Source organism: Enoplosus armatus, chromosome 11 (assembly GCF_043641665.1).
Source record: "Enoplosus armatus isolate fEnoArm2 chromosome 11, fEnoArm2.hap1, whole genome shotgun sequence".
Classification (NCBI taxonomy): domain Eukaryota; kingdom Metazoa; phylum Chordata; class Actinopteri; order Centrarchiformes; family Enoplosidae; genus Enoplosus; species Enoplosus armatus.
In genome coordinates, this window is record NC_092190.1 from 8942390 (window position 1) to 8966920 (window position 24531).

Here is a 24531-nt window from a genome sequence, read left to right on the forward strand (position 1 = left end):
TGGCAAAGTGCCCCAGATTCCTTAAGGTGCTTGAAAGGAAGGACTCCCAGCATCATTGAGGGAAAATTACATTCTCTTTGGTCTCATTTTGACCATAAAAGGAGATTTCACGTGGACCCACAGCAGTGGGAAAAGTGGTCCCCAAACCCTCTGGCGTAAAAACGAAAGAAGCATAAAAAAGAGGAAGGATGTGGAGCCTGCCTGATAAGACACGAGCAACAAAGACACTTTGTGAGAGAACAATAGAACACATGTCTATATTACAGTATGCCAGAGGGCAGAAAGGTTAGAGAGGCAATGGTTCACAACATGGGAGGGCTGCGGTGTGTTGAGGAATGTTATTCCTTTTGCAATGGTGCACAGTCACACTGTCATGGGATTTGGACATGGCTGAGGTTTGAGGAAGAATTGGGCCGCTGGCACTTGTTGCTACGTTGATCCCTCAGTCAGTATGAATTTGCTAGAAAGATAAAGGAGCGTTTATTTAGTTCATCATCACATCATCGCATAATCCCCCACGGCGCCTCTCATGGTATAATGAGCCTCTGTCTTCCGCTGCCTCGGACAGAGCACCTATTATGTCATCAAAAAGGGACGATTAGCAGACGAAAGAGGAGGTGAAAGCGAGGGCACCAACTACCTGTTCACAAAGGCCGTAATTTTTACCGGTAATTAAAGGCTGACATTTCCCTGATGGATCATCAGGGGCCACAGAACAAACGGGGAGAAGGAGCGACAGAGAGGAAAAGAAGCAGGATTCTCCTCTGTTAAAAGCTCTCAGGCTTGTAATGGTAATTAAGGGCTTGTCTCTGGAGAGGGGACGATATTAGAACAGAAGAGAGGCTGAGGTGGTGGAGGGGGTGGGCCCCAGCTCTTTCATGTTCTCATTGCCCTTACTCATTCCCCCACTTATTCTGCCCAAATCCTCCAATCTGCTCTTTCACTGTACTTCTCACCCCTCCAATTCCCCCACCTCACGCCGACCTGCACTTCTCCGCAATGCAGAGTAAAAAGTAATCAGTTCAGCCTATCGTCATTGTTCCACATCAGCTCACTGCTATGCCACGAACAAAAAGCCCCATCTATACATACAGTAGGGCTTATTTTGCAGCTGCTCTAAAATACTTTAAAAGCTGCTTGATAAAACAAGTATTTCCTGGTTGTGTGCACCCAGAATTTTGTTTTTGGCCCTCCTCCAATTAGAGCCGACTTTGATTGCTGCTTGCCATCGGCACAAATCCACAGAGGTCCTAATGTGGCACAGTACCTGTCTTTGATGTATTTTCTGTCCTGATGGAGCCTGCAGAGCTGCTCCTACCCAGCAGAGTAGGCGTTGTCATGGTAACCGGCAGGCAGCTAAAGGAAAGGAATGTTGACAGACAGATTTGGACTTTTCTGAGCTCAACACCCGACTCCTGATACAACCAGAAAACAGTAAACACACCTGTCTGCTTACGGTTCTCTGGAGATGCCCCCCCCCCCCCCCCCCCCCAACACACCCCCTCTATTGAGCACGGACGAAGAAGCGGGGTCCGATATTTTTAGCAACGGGGATTGGAATGAGAATTTCAGGGAATCTCTAGGGGATGTTGCTGTTGTTGCTGGCTAGCTGTCGTCAGCCGTATTTTCTCGATGCTCCATTTTTTTTTTTTATCACTTTCTGCCTCCCGCCAACTCATCTCACTCTCTTGCCCTTGACTAGAGTGTGTGTGTATATTGTGAAAGTGTGTCACTCTTGACTATGATTTTGGGGTGAATCTTGGGCTGCATGTAGTTTACATAAGAGAGCATACAGAAATTGTATGTATTATCATAATGCAACATGCACTCGGGACTTTCTCCATTGCCACTTTCCATAGTGTTCCATCCATTTTTAACCACGCAGATGGATGCTCCTCCCTTTGCTACATTAAGCAAACACACAGAGAAACACACATAAGCACGTAGCATTTTGAAAGCAATCTTAAATATACCACAAAGCACCACTCAATCTAAAGATAGTTTGAAATGTATCTTAATTTTGTTGTTCAAAGCCACACTTGTGTTTTTATTGCTTGTCTTGTTTGCTCTCTTATCCTTCCTGTGTGCAGAAAAAGGATTACACAGTACCATGTGCACCATTTTTTATGCTTGTTTCACACCTTTTGGGGGAAGAATCATGACTGACAGGACTTGTATCAGATTCTCCTGCAGCGACATGAAATCTTCACAAACAAGATCTCTCTCTCTCTCGCAGACACACATGTACAGTACATATGCACACACAAGCACTTTCTGCTAGGCCATTTCAATTAATGCTTAAAATACCCAAACTCTGAAATTAAAGTCTCCGTCGAAAGCAGGGCTGTAAAATAATGCTGTTTTGTGTGAAGGCCTTGTACATTTTTCACTTCAGATGAAGGGTTATATGATCTTTTATGGAATGAAAAAGTTCTCTCATTCTTCGGTTTATAGCTCGCCTTAAAATCTCATTTGATAAACTAAAAACAAGGCTGTTTTAACCCTGCTGGTCTCAACTCGTCATATGTTGACATTTAAACAATATGAGGTTTTCACCTGAAATACGTCAATACATCAATAAGTTATTGCCAGCATAATCTGATTTCTCCAGTTTGCTTATGCTCGCACCGTCTTGGTTTACCAACCAAGCCTCAACCAAAGCAATAAGGACACCAAGTGGCTGCCATTGAGTAGTCGCTTCAAGTGAATGTCAAGGAGAGAAAAAAAGCGAAAGAGAAAATAACCAGTGGAGGGTTGTTTTTTTTGTTCTTATTTTAATATAATTGCTTAATTGCAACTACAAGAACTAGTGCAAACTGGTTGTGATGCAGGAGAAAAAAAGGCTCACACAATGGAGAGCAGACTGTGTCCTTCCTACAGAAAAAATATTATTTTTATCCAGTAGACACAGAATGGCAAGGTGCAAACATACAGCAACACAAATATGCTCTCAGCAAGCAGATGATGTTCCTTTTTAAGTTTAATTTTGTGTGTGATGATAGTGAGAGCCCAGTCCCCATGTTTTCACAAAATAATGAGACTTATTTTGAAGCACAATGACCACATAATAACCATAATCTGTAGTTATTAAGTGCGTATACATCGAGATAAAAATCCCATAAAAAACCCTGAGTGGAAACACTGGAAATTAAAGTTGATGTATCATCAATGTCATCTCATTGCGCATCCTTGTTCTGCAACAGTTTAATGGCAACTGACTGGAGAATTAGCAGCACCAACTGTTTGTCTGGATGTGCCCAATTCCTAATATTCACATAACAATAGTGGATGGAAACGCACATTAATTTTCTTTGGACAATTTTCTGGAAATTCGATTTAGAATTGTGTTAAAAATGGCAACCAACAAAATAAACTGTTGGTAGCTAAATTTCAAATGATTAAAAAGAAGTTTTTAAGTAATTAGAATGATACGGTTGTAAATTGCAAATACAAGTGGAGAGATATAGACAAACAATAACAAACAAATGACAATTCCCCATAATAACATAGAGACCCAAGTAGTGTATTTATTTATTGTTGAATAAAGCTCAATAATTGATGTTTCCTATTATTGCTTCCTTTGAATGTTTGACTTTCTCTGTACAGATTGATACACAGTATGTTGAGAGTTTGTCACTAGAAAGCTGTTTTCACATTCGTCTGCTGCACTGTGAGTTTGAGACGTGCACACATGGGCAAACGTTTGTGACATCACAACCAGTGTGGAGGCCAATCATCATGGCCCATAAATCAAATTACACAGGCACAAGTGAGAACTTGAAATCTCCAGTGCACACACTGAACGAACTTTGGTGAAGTTAGAGTCAGCTTGAGTCCAGCAGTTATACTTTTGAAATGAAACATATTTGCTTTTTTTTTTTTAATGAGAGAGGACGAGAAGATGGGTTTTCAAGAAGACTTTTATTGAAATAAGACTTTTTGGGGGTTTAGTGAACGTATTTCTGTAGATAATTTGTATTAGACAAAAATTCAAAGCCAATTACTTTTACAAATCTCACCATGTGTCTGGACGGGATCTTTATTTTGCTGTATGATCATCATATTGCAATTAAGAATGCTCTTTAAAATGAAACAGTGCTTTTGCAAGACGAGATGGGAAAAGGGAAGATGATGCATGCAGCTGTTTCCCTTGGTAACCTAACCTCATGTTTTTGGATGAGTCCACAGAGAGAAGACTGGTGGGAACAAACAGTCTCGAGGATGTGATGTGATGTTAATAGAAGACTGGTTTTCTAATTCGAATGTTTTCGCTGTCAGCTGTGGAAACTTTTGACACTCATGTATCCCCAGACTCTCAACATCTCCCGCATTTGATGGTTTGCAGAGATTAATTGAGCTTAACTGGGACGATGTGGTTATTTTGCAGCAGCCTGGTGTTTTGTTGTGCATGATTTTATTACAGCAACTGCTATTTATCATGGCACGTAATGATGCTGTGTTTTGGTGCCATACTTTTCAAGTTATAGTAGCTGATATAGTATCAGCTAAAAATGGAATTAGGGAGCACTTATGATATGTGTGATGAACATTTCCAAAATGAGAGACATTTTAATGAAAACTGAATAGATACTTATATAGATAAAACAAAACACCAACACCTGACCCTGCTTGGTCCCAGCTCCCTGTGCATCTCCTTCCACCCTCACAGGACAAAAAAAATCAAACAAGTGCACTCCAGGGCGAGGAAAACACCAACATGTGGTATCGCTTCTTGTGCCAGACTTCACCCTGCCTTGAAAGCAGAGCACCAAGAGAACATTGGGTTGTGCTGAAGATCAGAGTGTGTTATGAAACATCAAACACACTCTGACTATGACTTATTCAAAAAGCACTCCAGATTGTTTCTTATTCTACAAATAAAACATGGTGGTGGCTGTCACACACAAAGAAACACACAAACAAACTGTGCTCCGAGCAGTGGCATGTGAAAGACAGGAGGTCTATTCAGAGGATTCTAGGAGAAAGAGATGAGACAGAAAAGACAGAGATGACATTGATGTGAATGTGTGTGTGTCTGTTCGCCTATAATCATGTTTGTATGCGCATGGTTTTATTGTTTCTTTTTTTTTTCTGCCTTTCTGTTCATTCATCTGCCCTTCTGTCTGCGTATCTGTCAATCTCACTGTGTGCTCTGTGCATCTGTGCTGAATTTGGACAGCATCTGCTGAGTGTTTTCTGTGCAAGGTTTGTTTTCCTCTCCCCTGGCTTGGAAAGTATTCCTCTGTCTGAATTCGAGTGCCAGCTCTGTGAAGCCAAATGATCCCAAATACTGTGAAATCAGCTAAACATGCACCAAGGGTTGATGCAAATCACATTCATGACCCTGCGTCGCACACGTCATTTCATAAATCTCTCTAAATCCGATCAACATTCTTTGGTCTCTCGCTCAGTTTCACTCATTCAGGGTTTGCTTGTGTTCCACTAGATTTTGTTGCTGAATGTATTTTCTAATAGAGGGCTTCTTTTGTGATTCTTTGGAAAGGCATGTTGTGGTTTTCTGTTTATATCCTTATTTGGCATGAATACACTTATTGTAAGTGCATCCAGTAAGCACATCCATTCAGTTATTGTAAGTCGCTTTAGACATATGCTTCTGCCAAATGAACGCAATGTACTATAATTAGTATCTACAACTGTGCTGGCTAGTAAAAACTGAACAGCTTGTCACTTTAAAGAGTAATTTAATTCCAGTCTGAAAAGTAGTGTTTCTCTGCCCTCTCTGGATGAAAGTCTGGAGATTTGCAGTTACTAAAAGTCTTTTATTAGCTGCTCTTCAAAGGAATTGTTTAGATTTAGACTGATACCACTCTCATGTCTGTAGGCAAAATATGAAGCTACAGCCAGCAGCTGGTTAGCTTGCCTTCGCATACAAAAACTTGGTTACAAAATCTGCACCTGTAAAGCTCACAAATTAACACATTATATTTTGTTTAACTTGTACAAAAACGAAAGTGAAAAAAAGTCAAGTTGTGGTTTTACTTTGGACAGAGCCAGGCTAGCCGTTTCCCCCTGTTTCTTGTCTTTATGCTAAGTTAAGCTAAACCAGCTGCTGGCTGTAGCTTCACATTTACCGTACAGACATGAGAGTGGTATCAATTTTCTCATCTAACTCTCAGCAAGAAAGCAAATAAGCGTTCCCAAAATGTCTCATGACTAATTATTTTTTTAGCATTCAAACTGTACAGATCCCATGTCGCTTTGACGGCACTTGTGTGACTCATGTTGCTAAATGCTTACAAGATAATCATTTGTTGAAATATTGAGATGTAGCCAGCAGAGTAGTGCATACCCATTTGTCTTTAATTTATGAAACTCTAGTTTCATCTTTTCAGACCAATGAAAGAACGCTTCTAGACTATGGTGTTGTGGAGGCTAGTGTTACAAAGAGTAGATTACAAAGGGCGTACAACTGCGGTACATCCAGTTAAAATTAGGTTCAGGAGTTATCTTTTCAAATTATACTGTGCACCAAGTATTCATCTTAAGCTTGTGTTGGACTCGTAATCAGTCTGTGTGGAAGTCTGTAAGACTCTTAAGAGATGCCGGGCAAAAATAAAAGAAAGGGTGGATCTTAAATCTAATTTCCGTCAGGCACTGTGACCAACTCTCAGCCAGGGGGAGGATGTCAATCACTCAGATTACATGGATTTGTTCTACACCCACGCGTGCGTGAAGGCAGAAACGACACACAAAGACGCACACATATAAAGAAACACACACTCATGAAAACACTTAATCATGCTCTTGTGCTGTACAAGGCACACATTCAGTCAGCGGGGGATATTTTTCACACCAAATCTTGCCAAGTCTTGTTATGGCACATTTATTTGTGAACTTCAAAAAATGACACTTTTTGAGTTTTTACCAAAATATTGGTAGCATGTTAATCCACAGAGAGAGAGGCAAGGAGGTACCTATCTAATGTTAATGTAAACCAATATTACAGGTTAAATGTTGTGTCAACATGGTGTAGAACTGGTGTTATGTTTTCTATAGTGAATAGGGCCGTCACAATATATATTTTTACTTCAGGATTATCATGAAAAAACCTTATGTGATAATATCACAACATCATCATAATATGACAACAAAATTAAAATGATGTCAATTAAAACTCCTGTTGAGCCTTTTAAAATGTGAGGATTGTCTTATGTGATAGTAGACTGAAGATCTTTTGGTTTGGACTGGTTTTGGGAAGAAACTATTTTAAGTCACACTGTGCTTTTTTCATAAATTTTAAGACCAAACAATCAAGATTAAGCAAGGAAATAATACACAGCTTCATTAATTAATTGATAAAGAAACTGTATTGTTAGCCTCTGCCCTAAAATATATATTTTCTCAGTTATCACATTGTGAAACTCCCAATGAAATGTATAACAGCCTCAAAGCAGCCAGATAATTAACAGTTACACACACTGCTTAGCTGGGTAAATTACTTTTGGAGGCAGCGCGTGTGAGCGTTTGCACTGGTGGCACACACAACCGTGACTGTAGCTTTGTTATTTACTAAACAGCGTGACATTTTGATGTTATGTTGTGCTCAACTGAATGGAACTAGTATAGTGCTGACTGCCGAAATGACTTGTTAGCTGTGTTTCCACCTGCCCGTCACTTTTTTAAAGGTGGATAAAGGCTTTTCTCAGATCTGCTTTGTTGGACACACATTTTGGGGAATTTAAGTGGTTTGAATCCTGCTGTCAAGATCGTGTGTGTGTGTGTGTGTGTGTGTGTGTGTGTGTGGCTGTGTGGGTGTGTACATGAAACAACTACTGTTTATAAGAAGCAAAAGCCCAAGCAGCTCACAATATCCACATTATCTTAGAGTAGCTGGGAAATACATTTTTTGAATATGTAACCTGTAACTATGACTGCAGCTTCCAATACAGGTTATCCTAAAAATGTGAAGCTAGCCTGTGAAAAGGGCTCACACTAATGCCAGTCTAGTGCTTTTGCTGGAACTTGTTTTTTCATGCCGTTCTCTTAAAAGCTTCTCTGAGGCCCAAGGTCATAATTTAACGTCCCTTGGTTTTCCTCGCCCTCTGTGATGCTTTTACCTGAAAGTTACTGTAGTCATGGAATGGAAAGTTTTTGGTTACCCATCTTTAAGATGTGTGCATTTTTCTTTTGTTATGACGCCCAATGTGGTCATGGTTGGATCCTTAACTCCCCCACATACACAGATGCTCACATCATTAGGACGGATTCTTGTCTGCTGCCTGGTTTGAGGTCTGTCTGCGCACGTTACCACCTCACCCATTTAAAAACAATATTAAACAATAATTCACCCTCAAGATCACTTAAGGTTAACACAGACACCATGCTTGTGAGTTACCAAGGGTTACAAAAGGCTCTGGGAATAATAATAGACCATAATAATATGACACTGCTGTGGGGTTTGACAGCAGGAGCGAACAGAGGGATTTAAAAAGCTGCTCCTCCTCCTCTGTAACTTGATAGTGTGCAAATGATTCACCTCATTGTTCCAGTCCTGGTTAATAGTCTTCCTACCATCTGCTCAAACTTCAACCGGCTTGACATCATAGTAGTTTGCTGGCTCAGAGGCTAATGACAGAGTCATGCCAGCCTTTTATAAAACTGTCTTCTCCCTATGCCTGGCTAATATTTGTACATCTTTTTCAACAGCCTTGAACACAGCCGTTCAATTGCTCTTGACCCTGCAGCTGTAGCCATATGCTATATGTGTAACGTAAGGAGAGAATAGGTGTTATTTCATTTGTGCACTGGAATGTTCTGGAAATAAAGAAAAGGCTCCAGAGGGTCATGAAGGTATGTTTAACGTAGGCAGAGGACGTGATGTGATGTGACTTTTTTAAGGACTTCCATTCCTCTTCATTCTTCTTTTATTCTTCTCAAGAGTAAACTTTCAATCTCTATTTTCAAGCCAAATGGGCTCAGAGAAATGGAAGATTTGAAAATCTGCAAATCCCTGATAACTGGGCAAACTCCATCTGCTGATGAAGATCGTGTGATAAGATAGAAAGCTCCAGTTTTGTTTTGCCAAATAGAAAATAATACTTGTAAATCTTCATTGGAGCCTAGAAAAGCTATTTTTATGTGTGACATCATCTCTATTTGATGTATGTCCCCTATGCTGAGGTAGCTTATTTTATAAGAATGAATGGCCACCATCTTGCAACATAATGTCCAGCGATCATACTGCACCCATGAATGTGATGGTGACGCTGCAGGTGTAATTCTGCACACTGGTAGTGTGGAAGAAGAAAACAAAGGTGGCTGTGAGAGCGTTTGAGGGAGTTTGGAGGAGTGCTGCACTTGGATTAAAATGAGACAGCATGAGGCCTCCAACAATTTCCTGTGATTCCCAGGGAGCTCAGTGGAGACTTCCTCTCCAGGCTGCGGCTGCCGGCAGCATGACATTCCTCGTTTGCATTTGATCTGTGGGGTAAACTAACAGCACGAGGGATTTATAAATAAAGGAAAAGGAAAATGCTGCATCTGTCTCACACCCAGATATACACAGTTGTACAATCTGTAATTTGCACAGTATGGTTACGTTTGCTACACAGATGATTAAGTGTGACTATACAGTAAAGTAACACTGTACCAGGACCTGTGTGGGTTTGTGTGTAATCACACACAGGAGGTTCCTATTTTGTAGGTACAGCGTGTAGCCTTTGTAGAGCCCGGCTGTGCACAAATACCAAGCTGAGAGTGGCTGTTGAACTTTGGAAATGTCAGCCTCTGCTCCTCACAGACAGTACTATCAGTTCATTCCTGGGTGTCCTCCCATCTTCCTTCCCTACACGCCTTAAAACTTTCCTTGTGCAGAGAGTGACCTACTGAAATCTTTTGAAGCTGCATCTGGGTTGTGGGCAGGATGAGCACAGACGATACATGCCCTTAGTTCAAACACAAACAGTCCTTCAAAAATAACCTTGCCAGTTTTGCTCTGAAGACGTGTGTGCCACTGGTCACAGCTTGGGCATCTGAGAAAAAGGTGCCAGTAGAGTGCAATGGGTTCAAAGATCATCAAAAAAAAAACAATCAATGGAAACCTCAGTAAAATGTAATGCAAACCAGCAGACTATCAGAGAGCATTTGACTCAAACATGGTGCTTTTTGAGGCTGTGGTTAAGTACTATAGTTTGCCGTCTGTTCCCTGCTCTTGACTGTGGGGAGCTGTCCATGGTGCTGTCAAATGCTAAACAGGATTAATGAATACATGCCCCATACCAATACAGTTTACCTTTCACTCCTGCTCATAAATCCTGCTGTGAAACAGGGAAAAGTGTCTCCTTCACCCCCCGTCCTCTTCATGCCTTTCTCCCAGTGCTTCCCAAATCACATGCCTCGGAGCCAGACACAGCATTGGCTCTCCCAAGAGGAGCGTCCTCCACCATACAGTTTACAGTACGGGCTGCATGATGAGCCTCCCCTCGTCTGTGTGTTGTTTACATGTTGCTGTGCGGTTCACTGAGAGGCAGCAGCATGTGATTGCTGCACCCCAGGCCTTTTGAGAATGCCACTTCTGAGGAATGCAAAATAAACACGTGCACAGTAGCCGCCAACAATGCTCTATCTTTATGTTCACCAGCTTAATACATGCATAGTTCACTGACACTGAATGCATCTTGCATGAGTGGTAAAAAGGGGCCTCTTAATTCCAGCTCTAATCAGCTAACACCAGTGCTACATGTAACATTAGGTTTACATTTTTCACTTTTTTCCTTCTCAAGTCGCACAATAATACCACTAGCATTATTGAAATGGATTTAAAGGGAAACTTTTCTTTTAATTGGTGCATGAAGTATCACCTTTTTCTTCCTTCTAAATACTTGCCCTCTCTGTTGAACCAAAGAGGTACTCCACCTATTCACAACAACAACAAAAAAAAGAAGGACCCTATTGGCTCCTCACTGGCGCCTCCTTACTTCTTCTTCCACATAACAACTCTCAGCAAACTGCAGTTGTTGACTCCTGACCTTCCCTTCATACCCAACAGCAGCTCAAAGTAAACTTATTGTCAGCCTCCTCTCACTTCCTTTATCCTTCTTTTCTCTCATGGACACACTGTCTCAAGGGGGGGTTTTAGGAAGCTCGTGAGTGCCCTCGTGTGTTCATCCCTGTTTACTTGCCTTCAGACCAGTGTACTGTATGTGCGTGTTGTTGACATGAGCAAATCAATTGTCATCATTTCCCCTTCACTCTGTTAACAGAAATATTGTTTTAATCACAGTTGCACCCCCCCCAAGTTTTGTCCAGTGTGTCCAGCTCATGTAACCACTTTTGACACAAATTTTGTGCAAGGATTAACTGCGTGCGTGTATGTGTGTGATAAAGAGTGCGCACTAGCATACGTGTGTGTGACACCCAAATTGCAAAGAACTGTGAATGCACACGTCACCAACAAAAGAGTGTTTCTGTTGATGTTTCTGACTTTGAAGGCGCAGATACGATATGACACAATATGTTTTGGGCCGCCCGCACATGAAACACACACCTTTAACAAGCCAGCAGGACAATCATGACAGCATGTCATCTCCTGTCTTTGCAGGGAGTGCTTTGAACCTGACTTGCCGGGCGTTTTTCGGCTACAGCGGTGACGTCAGCCCACTCATCTACTGGATGAAGGGAGAGAAGTTCATAGAGGACTTGGACGAAGAGAGAGTCCAGGAAAGCGACATCAAGTAAGAAACATTGCTGGAGTTTTAATCCTTTCCCTGGACATGGTAGTAATGAGGAATTAATAGCAGACATACTTAAATTCACTGGAAAATATTAGAGGATGATACCAATTGTTTTGCATGTTTTAGCCCATTAACTCCGAATTGCGTTTACTAAACCAACCATTTTCCAGATATTTATTTGCTGCCTTCCAAGCAGCTGCTGGTTTCCATTTATTTTTGCTCAGGTATGAACATCATGCAGAGACTTGACGCTTGTTTTAAATCATTATTCATTCATTTTGCTTTGTTTAAATTACGTTATTGTCCTGTGGAAATGCACTTGTAAGCGGGTGGAAACAGGATGACTCATAATATGCTCCATTGTGCACAGGGACGATAGAATTGTATTAATCTCATACATGGTCAGATAATATCTGTGTGAGTGAAGAGGAACACACACCCCTGAAATGGGAAAATGAGTTACGGGAGTAATACTAATAATAATTCAGACACAAAACAATGAGTACAAGCTATTTTTAACACTCACACACACACACACATACAGCTACATGTATATTGTATATTGCATATTATGTATGAACATTGTTGCTTCAATGTAGCTCATCACAACATACAACAATATTGGTTTCAGTGCATTTTGTGCCACAGTTTCAAATTGATTATTTGTCCCATGCGTTTACCAAACCTGTCGAAATTTCCACAAGACAAAAAAAAGCAGCAAACCTAACCCCTGTACAATGAGAAAAGAAAACTGTGCTGTTTTGTTACTTTCTTGCATTAAAAAGTTTGTTGTTCTGCAGCAGACTCAAGTCAGGGATGTCGGCGTGTTCTCGAGTGATACAACAAAGAGAGCTTTCCCACCAGTCCTTGTGTGCAGCTGCATTACAGGTGGTGATATGTGCGTCATGATGGATTATCTAACGCAAGCAAGTTTCAAGTCTCTGCAAAATATTTTCAAATGAGCTGAAACTGGTAGCTGATGCAGTTGTTATGTCAGGTGCAGTACTGTCCTTTAAGTTCTTGGCTTTCATAAACTGTCTTCACTAATCTGTCACAGCTGATGGTCGAGTAGCTCTCTCTCAATTTTCAGTTTCGGTGACACCTAATTGGCAAGCTACTAAACAAATGTAAAAAAAGATCAAATATGTATATGTAGAGTTTATTAAATGGTTAATACTTGTTACTAAAACACAGGAATATTTGCTTTAAAAACCTGTCAAAAATGAAAACCTCCCTTACCGTATGACATGCAGTTATTGTTATGATTGTCTCCAAGTACTGCAGCGTTTGAGTTATTTTTAATTTTTTTGTTTTGATGAGAAATCTGGGAAGAATTCATGTCAATTTTATTGTATTTTGGACAGTATTAGAAAGTAGGTCTCTGTCTCCATTTGTTACCAAACTATTTTTTTCTCTGTCTAACCATTTCTTCCCATGGCAAGCATTTCTTTCATCACTCTTCTTTAAATTTCTGTTCATCAGCTGCGGAGCAGGATGCACATTTGCTGATTTATATAGTTTTACAAAAGCCCAGTCCATGTCCTGCTTTCTGTCCACATGCATGTGTTTTCTAGCATTTTGCACCAAGGATGAATGTGCTGAATGTTAAAAGTAGTCTCTGTAGCTTGCCCTCTCTTTCCATCTCCTTTCACTGTAACCTTGTAAAAATGTGCCCAACAAGCCTTGCTTTCAGGGCTCTAAGACATTTAAAACAAGCCCCATTTCCATGTCTCTCCCTCCTAGTGATGTAACACATTTAAACAAGTCCATTCCCTGGTCCATGTGCATGTTTCCCATTAGGGCTGTTTGGAGAGGCTGCAGCTCCGGGGAGACAGCCCTGTCAGATGGTTAACAACCACCATTTTTCACACCGCCGCCACTGTCGCTATCTCCCTCGCTGCACCCACCTATAGCAGCATGCAGATGGGCCACGGGGAGCCGAAGAGGAGGGGTAGGAGGAGAAGAGAGGGAGAGGTAGAGAAAGAGAGAGGGGGCAGACAGGGAAGAAGAGTAAGAAATATGGTAGAAGTCACAGAGAAGGAAAGTAAAGAAGACACATTCGTGATAGTGAGTTTTCTTGTGCACTGATACGAACATGCAACAGAAACAAATCTCATTTTAACTGCTCTCCTGTCTGTCTTTCTCTCTGTCTCGCTCTTCTTCCATTACTCCCTGACACCAGGATTCCCCCACTCACTGGCTGAGGGGTTATGTTGTCAATAATTCATACCGATATTTCATGCAGCAGATCAATAATGTATTTGATCATCCACTCTCTGTTGGTGATGCTGCTACCATACATTTTTTCACATCCAGTCAGTGCCTTGGCTTCATTTCCTATAAAGTCAGCCTGAGATATGGAAACGGGCAAAGATGGGGAGCAATACAGAAAAAGCATCGGAGAAACTAAACATGAACAAATCTGTGCTTACAGCCAAGCTGTCTCCCTGTCAGATGATACAGTAGGCATGTTTCTAAGGGTTACCTCTCTTCTTCAGAGACACACACACTTTTAGCTTTATTACTAATGCATCGGCAGCCAAACTTGAGCTTAGACACGAGAACTCATACCTGAGCTCAGAGTTTCTCCAGGCATTTATTTACCCAACTCTGAGCTTATTGATTTGGAGGAGTTCATTTCTATGGTAACCCCAGCCCATAAATTCTCATTTGCGCCACCGGGACAGGGCTATTGTTGTTATCATAGCACGGATGCCTGGACATTAGCATAGCATGCAGAGATTAATAAATTAGCAAAACAAATCTGGCTCAGCATAATAAAGAAGGTGATCAATATGTTATTGACCCGATTCAGTTGGTGTTTTGCAGGTGTACGTTCAGTTGAATGTATAAAAGGAATGAATAAGTTGGAAATTGATCACTAAATGAGCAAACACAGAGGTTTTGCTAATGAGGAAGGGAGAGAATATTGAAAAGAAAAGGTGCCTGCAGCAGCCATAGTGTGAGAGATTTACTCATTCGGCTAATTCTATATCTATAAACTCAATCACCCAAAAGAAAAGTAGAGTTTTACAAAGATTTATACACAAAGAATTCTACAAATCTGACACTTAGTCCATCTTAGTCCAATGTACGAAAATCACACAGTAGATACAAAGTAGTTCAAATTCACTCTTCAGTCCAGCTGCTTGTGTGTGTGTTATGAGCTGCCATTCACCTGTATCTGTGCTTCACCTGGACCTTGTTATCCACCTATTCTAACTTTACGTACTCATCATCTCCATTTGAGGCTCCGGTTGAACCGCAGTGGTCATTATTCGTCAGGTTGTACAGCAGCAAGCTGTGTTGGCTCATATAGTGTGATAATGTGAAACTGGAGGCTTCAAAGTACGCAACACTCCCCGGAGAGACATGAATTATTCCCGTGCCTCCTTCTCCCAGCGCCCCACCCCCCACCCCACTGCACAACAAACTCAGCTGAAACTACAAATATCATCAGCACTGCCTCAGCCTCTCTACGCAAAAGCCCATGATACACTTTCAATTACTGATGCCAAATCTCCCCAACAAGCTGTCCTTATGTGCGGTTTATCGGCTTGAAGGCGAGAGAGAAGAGAGATGCTTGAGAGTCATTATCCCCCTCCACACTCAAACACACACTCACACACACTCTCCTCTTTCCTCCTCCCACTCCTCCCTCTCAACACATAGCCGTTATTAACACATACGGTAGATGATACAGGCACATGCACACACGCTTGCACACACACACACACACACACACACACACACATACAAACAGAGAGAGAGATCTCTTTCTCATTTGCACTTTTGTTTCCTCCAAAGTGTCATTTGTGCTGAAGGTGCTGTAAAAGTGGGTTAAGTAGTGTGTCTGAGGTATGAGGGAGCATTATCTCCCCATTCTCTCCTCCATCAGACTCAACCAGCCCAGCGGGGGACACTCATTTACTTTGTGGAATATTACTTTCTCTCCTTTTCTCCGTTACCATGGCAGCCGCTATAAAAAGATTTTCTTCTGATCGCCATTATTTGATCCCCCCCGCACACACCAAGGAACAGCCCTTATTGATTTTCATTTCTCATATGTTTTGAGTGCAGAGAAAGAAATTAACATGCCATGAAGTACTTACAGTAACACAAAAGGGGGCTTCATGGAGGTACAGAAACACTTCTGCTCATGGGCATTTTGTGGCTTCACCCTTGTGAATTGTAACACAATATGGTCTGTTATTACGACACTACACTACATTATGAGCCTTGAAGCTCATCACATTCACTTGTGAATGCACTGATTACATGTTCTTGTACATTAGCACAGATCAGAGGAACTTGCTTGAACAGGGAAATGTACTGCCCACATACTGTTTTCAAAACTGAAGCATTTCTCAGTAACTTTCTTTTTTGTGTGTCTTACAGGCTTGTCAAGGAGCATCTTGGTGAGCAGGAAGTGGCCATTTCCTTGACTATTGACTCCTTGGAGGAGGAGGACCTGGGAAATTATTCCTGTTATGTGGAAAATGGTAACGGCCGTCGCCAAGCTACCATCCAGCTCCTCAGGCAGGGTAAGGGCTCTTTGACGTTTCCCACTGCAACCTTAAGGTGTGTTAACCCCTGAACATCCAGTTCCTGCATTTTATTTCCCCAGAAGTGGCTTTAAGGTTGGAAAAATCATCTTATTCCTCACTGTCTGACGCTCCCATATATATTCTGTATCAGCTTGTTCCAAGTCTTCATTAATGATGAATGAGATATTCAAAGCCTGGCTGCACCATTTCATCAAATGGAAATATTCTAGAAGTGCATGGTTTTAACTTAAACTTCAGCCTGACATATTTGGTATCTTTGGGAACTCCACTAAAATTCAAAATACAGTTTGGCTGCACAGCAGTCGCTGCTTTATTGAGGTTAAAGGGGTTAAAGCTGCTCTAATCAATTTTCTTATAGTAATAATGGATCAAATTACTGTGTGTTATGTGAAAGGGGTCAATTGTAGTAACAAAACCACAGAGGTTATCACCTATAAATAGGCTATTGCTATCAAGTTTGCCATATCAGCGTTATAAGGTCATAGCACTGTAATGTTGTGTTTACAGCTTGTTTTTGCTGCCCCCAAGTGGCCAAAAATCTGTTATTGTAAGATTAAAGCTGTACACAGTATAAACACATTTGTTTCTTTAAGATCACTTCAGATGTTGGAATATTATTTTAACAGGATAAAGAAGACCTCATATACCTCCCTTCATAGCCTCAAAGACCTTACAGCACCCTTTTAAACAGCATCCTTTTGTTTTTCCTTTCTGGTCCTTGTTTTTTTTGTTTGTTTTCTTCTTTTTCCGTACATACTTGTGTTAACAATATGTGCTTGAACTCCATTTGGTCCTGTCATTTCTTTCTACATGTGCTCCAGCAGCTGTGCAGCTATTTTGGCTCTTTTAGCATGACTTGTCTGAAGCTCTTTTCATGCACTGGTTGTCACCCTGCAAAGAGAGGTAATTTGATGGCTGTTTAAACAGCAAATTGGTCCTCAGCTTTTCCCAATAGGCCAATAAGTTCAGCATACAATTACATTTTAAGGCTTTATCTGTCTGTCTCCCCGCTTTAATCTCTGTCTTTGCCTTTTGTAGACAGCCCACGTCCATTTCAGGGGTCTTTGTAGATTCTAGACGGCTTCATTTAACTCTCTCTGTCAAAGCAGCATTTCCGAGGAGAGGGATGCTGAGAAAGACTTAAAGTGAAACGCTCTCTCTCTCTCTCTATGTCTCCCACATTATTCTGATGTTTATTTCATGTTTCCCCTCCCAGAATGCACCACTCCTTGCAGCAGGTCTGTGAATGTCTCTGCGGGCTGCCTTTCCTTCCATCTCAGAAGAAAGAAAGAAATGGAAAGAGAGAAGGCAGAAGGAAGTGGTGGCCAGTGAAACATAAACAACTCAGAGAGTGAGGATGATTGCTGTTAATTAGTTAAAAGCATTAAATTACATATTACAGGGCCAAAACAACAGTGCTGTCTTTCTGAGATAGATTATTAGTTGTTGTTCAGGAAAAAACATCAAGGATAATGTGCTGACTGACAGACAATTTGTCTTTACAAGTTATAGCACTAGTTGAGGGAAAAATCCTTGTTTACTTTGTCAAAGATCGATATCGCTCTCATGTCTGTATGGTGAAAATGAAGTTACCGCCAGCAGCTGGTTATTTTAGCCTACTATAAAAAAGAATCAGTAACTTCCTGGAGTCACAGCTGCCAGGCAACCAGCTAAGAATCCAGGAAGTCATTGCGCCTGGTTAAGAAAGATAAGAGGACAGATAACTTCACTTCTTTCCCATGCAGCCTCACATGTTTTAGCAACTGTCTTAAAATAAGTGATATCATCTTGTAGTAAGTAACAATCACGCCGCTTGTGGGAAAGGAAATGACTAAAATAAAACATTGAAAACTAGTGAGAATATCTCATGTTCATGTGACTTCATACTGATGCTTTTATCACTGGTATGTACCTTTGCAGTGTACATAATCTGTGATAATACAGAGGCTGCATTGTGGTTGTCATGGCAGCCATGCAGTATTCCAGCCCACAGTGACAGAGATATAAGGTGAACCTGTTCAAGCTGAGCCAACCAGGTAAATGCTGCTTTCATACACAACATAACTCATCCTTCCCCAGGCTATGTCTCTGGGGAGATGGAGGAGAGATAATAGAGAAGAGAAATGAATGGAGAGACAGAGGGAGAGAGAAGAGTGGGGGGAGGAGAAGCCAGAGAGCTCTGAAGAGAGGGAGAAGAAGAGGTATGATGGAGAGGGGAGTAAGTGAGATGTCTCCTGTTTTGAAAATGCCTCCATCCATGTCCAGGATTGTCACAAGTCCCACAATGGACGACAGCCAAAGTGCAGAGCTGTGTCGTTGCTGCACTGCTCCAAAGAAATGAACCCAATTTCTCATGCTCTCAATTTTTTCATGTGTCTCTCTGCCCATTTTTTTCCCAAAGTCATTATGAGCCTCATGTTTCTCCCCCCTGCAGATTGATGCTGCTTCACACTGAGCTGAGCTCTGAAAATACTGGTGATTGTCAAGCCTTCTAGCAAATGTAAATGTGTCCTATAAGCGCCTCCTCCTTTGAGTTTCACAGGGAAACTATGAAGAAAAAAGACAACCTGAGAGTCCAACCTGGTGCAGAAATAAGTCATAAGATGTAACTGTAAATGTAGTTCAATCCATGATTGTTCTGGTCTGTGTGTGTCATCCTCAGCAGAGCTCATGTACACCGTGGAGCTGGCAGGTGGGCTGGGAGCGATCCTGCTGCTACTCATCTTTCTCATCTCCCTCTACAAGTGCTACAAGATAGAGCTGATGCTTTTCTATAGGAGGCACTTTGGCAGCGAGGATGTGGATGGAGGTAAAGACAGCATCACAAAGAAATCTTCTTTCTGTTTCTGCCTGAAGCCCTTTAACCTCCAACTTGTCCCTTTTTTATCAAAAATCCAATGTCAAGCGAACATAGATGACTGTGTATGTGCCTATGTGGGTTTGTTTTCATGGATGTGAATGTGTTCTGTTTGTTTACCAATGTGCATAAGGTTTTTGTGTGAATATGTGTGTATGTGTTCTCTCAGAGCCTCTATCCATAATAGACTCCCTGGTAGATACAAATATCTTCTCCGGTTCTATCTCAGTGACAGCAGCCCATTTCCTCTCTCACACTCTCTCAAATGTTGGTGTAGAGGTGCACGTGATTGTATGCGTACATTGCTGCAATGGCTGCATAGGGAAAAGAGGAGACAGATTTTCAATTTGTTGCCCATTTAAAAAGAGATCAGTCTCAATATGTCATGGAATGATGCCCACCCTCTACTGTCGGAGGCCAGATAGCAGGACATGGGGACTGGGCCAGCCCAGAGCTCCTTCCCCAAGTGACAAATAGGGGCGTAAACAGCCTGAAATTGGAGGGCAACTTTCTGTTTTCTCTATAGAACATAGTTAACTTGCTTCAGTTAAGGATTCGTCTGTTTGTGTCCCAGTATCTTCCCTTTTTGCTTTGTATTTTGACTCTGCAAAATCTTTTTAAAAATTCCGGAAAGACTGAACTCATTTTTTAATAATTTGATTGTTTCTACAGTAGCATGAATTATCTATTACACACTGTTTTGTTGACTCAAACTTCCACATGATTAAGTCATACCGTCAGGGACCGCAGATACAAGCTGTTTTTGATTTTCCAAGTTTGCTAGGTGGTTAATTTGCAAGGTTGGTTGCTAATTTGAAAGCGTTGTTTGATGTTTGGATCCTATCGAGCACATCCCTGGCCTTTCCAGTGAGTTTCAAAGCTGCGTGTGCTCCTCAAAGAGTTTGTGAAAAAGCCCCTCTTCCCTTTTTGGCTGGCCCGCACTCCAGTTTCTACTGTGCATAATGACTAGGACTCACTGAACATGTCACCAGTGCTGCTTTTTTCCCATCGTCTATTTTCTGCCTTTTCAGTTCTTCCCACTGTCTTCTGGGAAATCATTTCGAGGTGTGGAAGAGGGTATTGCTTGAGTCTTGATTTGGGTATTTTTGTATCTAGCCCAATTTATTTCTCATACACTATATGGCCAAAGGTATATGTCCAAATACTCTGTATTTTTGGTGTGTGCCTGTTTTTTGAACTAGGCCACTTTTTCCCATTAAGGATGCTAAAGGAAATGACCATTACATACTCTATTTTGACAGCATTATCTGATAATGATTATGTTATCAGATTCATGATTACTATTTTGATAATTCTTTAATAATTCTAATTTTAAAAGGCAACAATGATTAGAATTCAGTAATAAAATACATACAAAATACACTGTATTACAATGTTGTGATGCTTTGATGAACTAAATGCTTTATGCATTATCTAATTTGATATAGACATACATGTTAATTTTGTTGTGCTACAAATATGTAGGAGTATAGCGTTTGTGTTAATTGTTTTATCATTGAAACTGCTGTGAAAGTTGAGTCAAAGCAATTGTTAAATGCTGTAATTGTGCCTTTTGAGCTGAAAGTCAATGCATTTAGTGCACCTCTTTCATGAGCCACTCCCTGTTGTTTCTCTCTATTTTTCAGAAAACAAAGACTATGATGCCTACCTGTCCTACACCAAAGTGGACCCTGACCAGTGGAGTCAGGAGACCAGGGAGGAAGAACGCTTTGCCCTGGAGATCCTCCCTGATGTCCTGGAGAAACATTACGGCTACAAACTCTTCATCCCAGATCGAGACCTCATTCCAACAGGAAGTAAGCACTGTGACTGTCTGTGTTATACATGCTTGCACACATATGTTCCTGTAACATGAGGGAATTTACAGTTGCTCATATACTGTAGTTGCTGCAGTGTTTGGCATATTTGTTACACTTTGTCATTCACTAGCAAGGACCACGCCACAACAATGTGAGTTTAAAGGTTTAATGAAATAAGGAAGTGCTGAATGTTGAGGAGGAATGAATGGATGTGAGGAAGGGGATGATTGTGGAGGAGGAAGGCCATTTAGGCCAGTCTGGGGTGGATATATTGAAGGCCGGGGAGGAGTGTGGGGATCCAATAGATTTAACTTGAGCGGAGATGAGAATGAGCTTGACGGAGATCGTTAAGATTTTTGCGAATGTGGGAGCGATATGCTTGACATGGCCAGCGACCGAGGACTTGAATGGTTTGATCTGAGATGCTCAGTCTGCCTGCTTTGGAAGCTGCACCAATGCGGAAAGAATGGCTTGAATGGTGTTCTGTAGAGATGCCTTGTGAGGTGAGGCCTTGGTGGCATACCTTGAACTGACATATTTGGTCAGCGGTTGTTATGGGCTGAGATAGGAGTCTAGATGGATCATGTAGATGGGGATTGAAGCTCCCAACTGGTCGGTTTTACTTCTCTGGAGAATGAGAGAGTCAGAAGTATGAATTTAGAGCATCGCAGGAAGCCAAAAACAGACCAGCAAGAATATGGATTCTAGAGTTAGGTCGAGCATGAGGGGTGAGTAGCCTGAATGAAGAGAATTGATGGAAAGGCTGTGATGGTCGGGAATGGGAGGTAGAAGGACAATGCATACATATGACATCCAGAGAGGGTGAGGGCCGCTGGTATGTGCTATGATTTACCTGGAAACAATTCCAGCCTGTTAGATAGGCTGAGCGAGTGCATGGGGCGAGGCTGTTAAGGATGGCTTCTTGCAAGGCATTCAAAAGGCTTTCCAGCTGTGGAGATAGTTGAATATTGTGGCTGTTTGGGATTTCTACAAACCTGCAATTAAGTACGAAGCACAGTCTGTTGTCAAGAAAGCTGAGACCAACAGGACAGGATGGGTTAACCAGGTATGATAAGCTTGACAGGTGATTAGAGGTGTGGTTGAGGCGTGGCCCTGCTCCCAAACCTTCATTATTTGTTTGTTGTGTGTAGTTTGTCTTCAGTTTTCTTTTTCACTGTCTATGTCTTGTGTTTCAATGTTTTGTGCTGTTTGGGCAGATTCAAGCAGAGTACATTCACACCCACAAGTGATGAGAGGATGGTTATCCCAAATTTCCAAATAAGGGAAGAAGGAAAAGGCAATATTCAGTCCAATACAGTCAAGGAGAACCTTTTTTCTTGTATTCTCTCAAATCTCTCTGGATAAAAGAAGAAGATCATAGTATTTCACACTGGCTGTTCTCATATTATGTACTACAGATATGGGAATACAGTGTACAGTGTGTACCAGGAGCTGATATATTGAACAAATTTATCATCCTCCCTGGTTTTCATCCATGCATTAATAAATCCATGAAAATTCTGTCTGAACATATTCTCATGCGTGCTAACTCTGCTTAGTAGTCCGTCTGTGCCAGTGGTACACAGTGTGCTCTAGTTAGTAGTGATGCTGTGTGTTTGTACTGTAGGCTTCATGTGGAACAGATAAAACGCAAACACGTCCTAGTTGGTCCAGACAGAATTAAACATCAGTGAGAAATGTGTGAAGGCTCTGAGCCCTGCTGACTGAGCCGCCTCTTTCCTTTAATCAAAAGAAAATTGCCGCCAGCGTCAGTGCCAAGCAAAATCATTGTAGATGAATGTCCAATCAGGGAAACATGGTATGTGATTAAACATATGTGAAATACAAGGATGAGTGAGAGAAGATGCGGCCACTTTTACGACTGTGTTCAGCATGTTTCTGTGTCTGTACTGTGTTCTGCCTGTGACCTGAATGTTAAAATGTTTATGTTTAGGTCTCACCAATGAGCATTACCAGGATGACACACGACTCTTTGGAGGTACTGGCCCTCAGTCTTTTCCTCTTGTATCAGCTGCTGTCATTTACCTGCTCCTAGGAAGTTTCAAAGAGATGCTTAGAGTGGCGCTGTTGTGTGATCTGACACATCAGGCCCAGTTCAATAGACAGCGACTCAGCCTATTCCTATAGACTGTGCAGCTTTATCAATCATTGCCCCCCCATCTAGAGCCATTTAGTGCAGTGCTTAGCTTTGTCTGTGGGTCTCCCCTCCAGAGTATTGATTACAATACATAAAACAATAGTTTACACTGCACCAGAGCAAAAGACACATATTTAACTGAACAAACGCCATGCTTTTAGATATGTATCTACACACATGTATACAGTCCCTATGTCTTTCTCTACATACTATGAGCTACAGACTAAAATGAGTGTTATTATACCAGATACTGGAAGTGGAAAGCCAAATAGCCACCTGTCATTGTCTTGTGTTCTGTGTCTGATGCTGTATGTTCATCCATCATTGTTAAGTGTTGTGGTCCTGTCCCCATTAAATCATGTCTTTAGCTCAAAACATACTGAATGTACATTATTCATCGATTTTTGCCACTCTCATGTCTTATGCATGTTTGTTTTCTTCTTTCTTTACCTCTTGTTTCCCACAGCCTACATAGAGGATGTGGCGCGCTGTGTGGACCAGAGCAAACGCCTCATTATAGTTATGACACCCAATTATGTGGTGCGGCGAGGCTGGAGCATCTTCGAGCTGGAGACGCGGCTGCGCAACATGCTGGTGACTGGTGAAATCAAAGTCATCCTGATCGAGTGTGCCGAGTTGCGCGGCATCATGAACTACCAGGAGGTGGAGGCCCTCAAGCATACCATTAAAACCCTTACCGTCATCAAGTGGCGCGGCCCCAAGAGCAACAAGCTCAGCTCCAAGTTCTGGAAGCAGCTGCAGTATGAGATGCCGTTCAGGCGCACAGAGCCCATGCTCACCCACGAGCCGGCGCTGGACGTCAGCGAGCAGGGCCCCTTCGGAGAGCTGCAGACCGTCTCTGCCATCTCCATGGCAGCAGCCACCTCCACCGCCATGGCCACCGCCCACCCCGAGTTGCGCTCCTCGTTCCACAACACCTACCACACCACCATGAGGCAGAAACACTACTACCGCAGCTACGAGTATGACATACCCCCTGGAGGGACCCTGCCACCTCTCTCCTCTCTGGGGAACCAGCACACCTACTGCAACATCCCACTAACACTGCTGAACGGACAGAGGCCTCCTGGGAAGAGCCGAGAGCACAGCTTGGAGGAGGCACATGCTAACAACGCCATGCTCCCTCTGCTGCCAAGAGAAACCAGCATCTCCAGCGTCATCTGGTAATGATGAACAGACTCAGCATCAGCTGTGGAAAGATCAGTCAGGGTCAGACATGGCTTGGCTCCGTCTGGTAGCTCTTAGGAACACAGTTTATGGTCGTGATTACGGCGAAAAGTGTTTTGGATCCATTTGGTTCCAACTGTTGTTAACTGGCAGCAAGCGATGGAGATACAGCAGGTTATTGGACAGTTTCCCTTGTTTTTTCAAGTGGACAGCGCCTCTGTTACAGAGGATGTTTTCTATGTGGAAC

The 24531-nt window shown here is 42.0% G+C and overlaps 1 protein-coding gene across 1 annotated transcript in view; it reads left to right on the top strand.

The window, feature by feature from the left end:
- il1rapl1a (interleukin 1 receptor accessory protein-like 1a) overlaps positions 1 to 24284 on the top strand; it is a 247238-nt gene extending 222954 nt beyond the window's left edge. Inside the window, 6 exon segments of the mRNA XM_070914546.1 lie at positions 11561 to 11693; positions 16092 to 16237; positions 18924 to 19070; positions 20765 to 20935; positions 22893 to 22937; positions 23563 to 24284. Of these exon segments, the coding sequence (XP_070770647.1) occupies positions 11561 to 11693; positions 16092 to 16237; positions 18924 to 19070; positions 20765 to 20935; positions 22893 to 22937; positions 23563 to 24284 (1364 nt within the window).
- Positions 24285 to 24531: the final 247 nt, after the last annotated feature.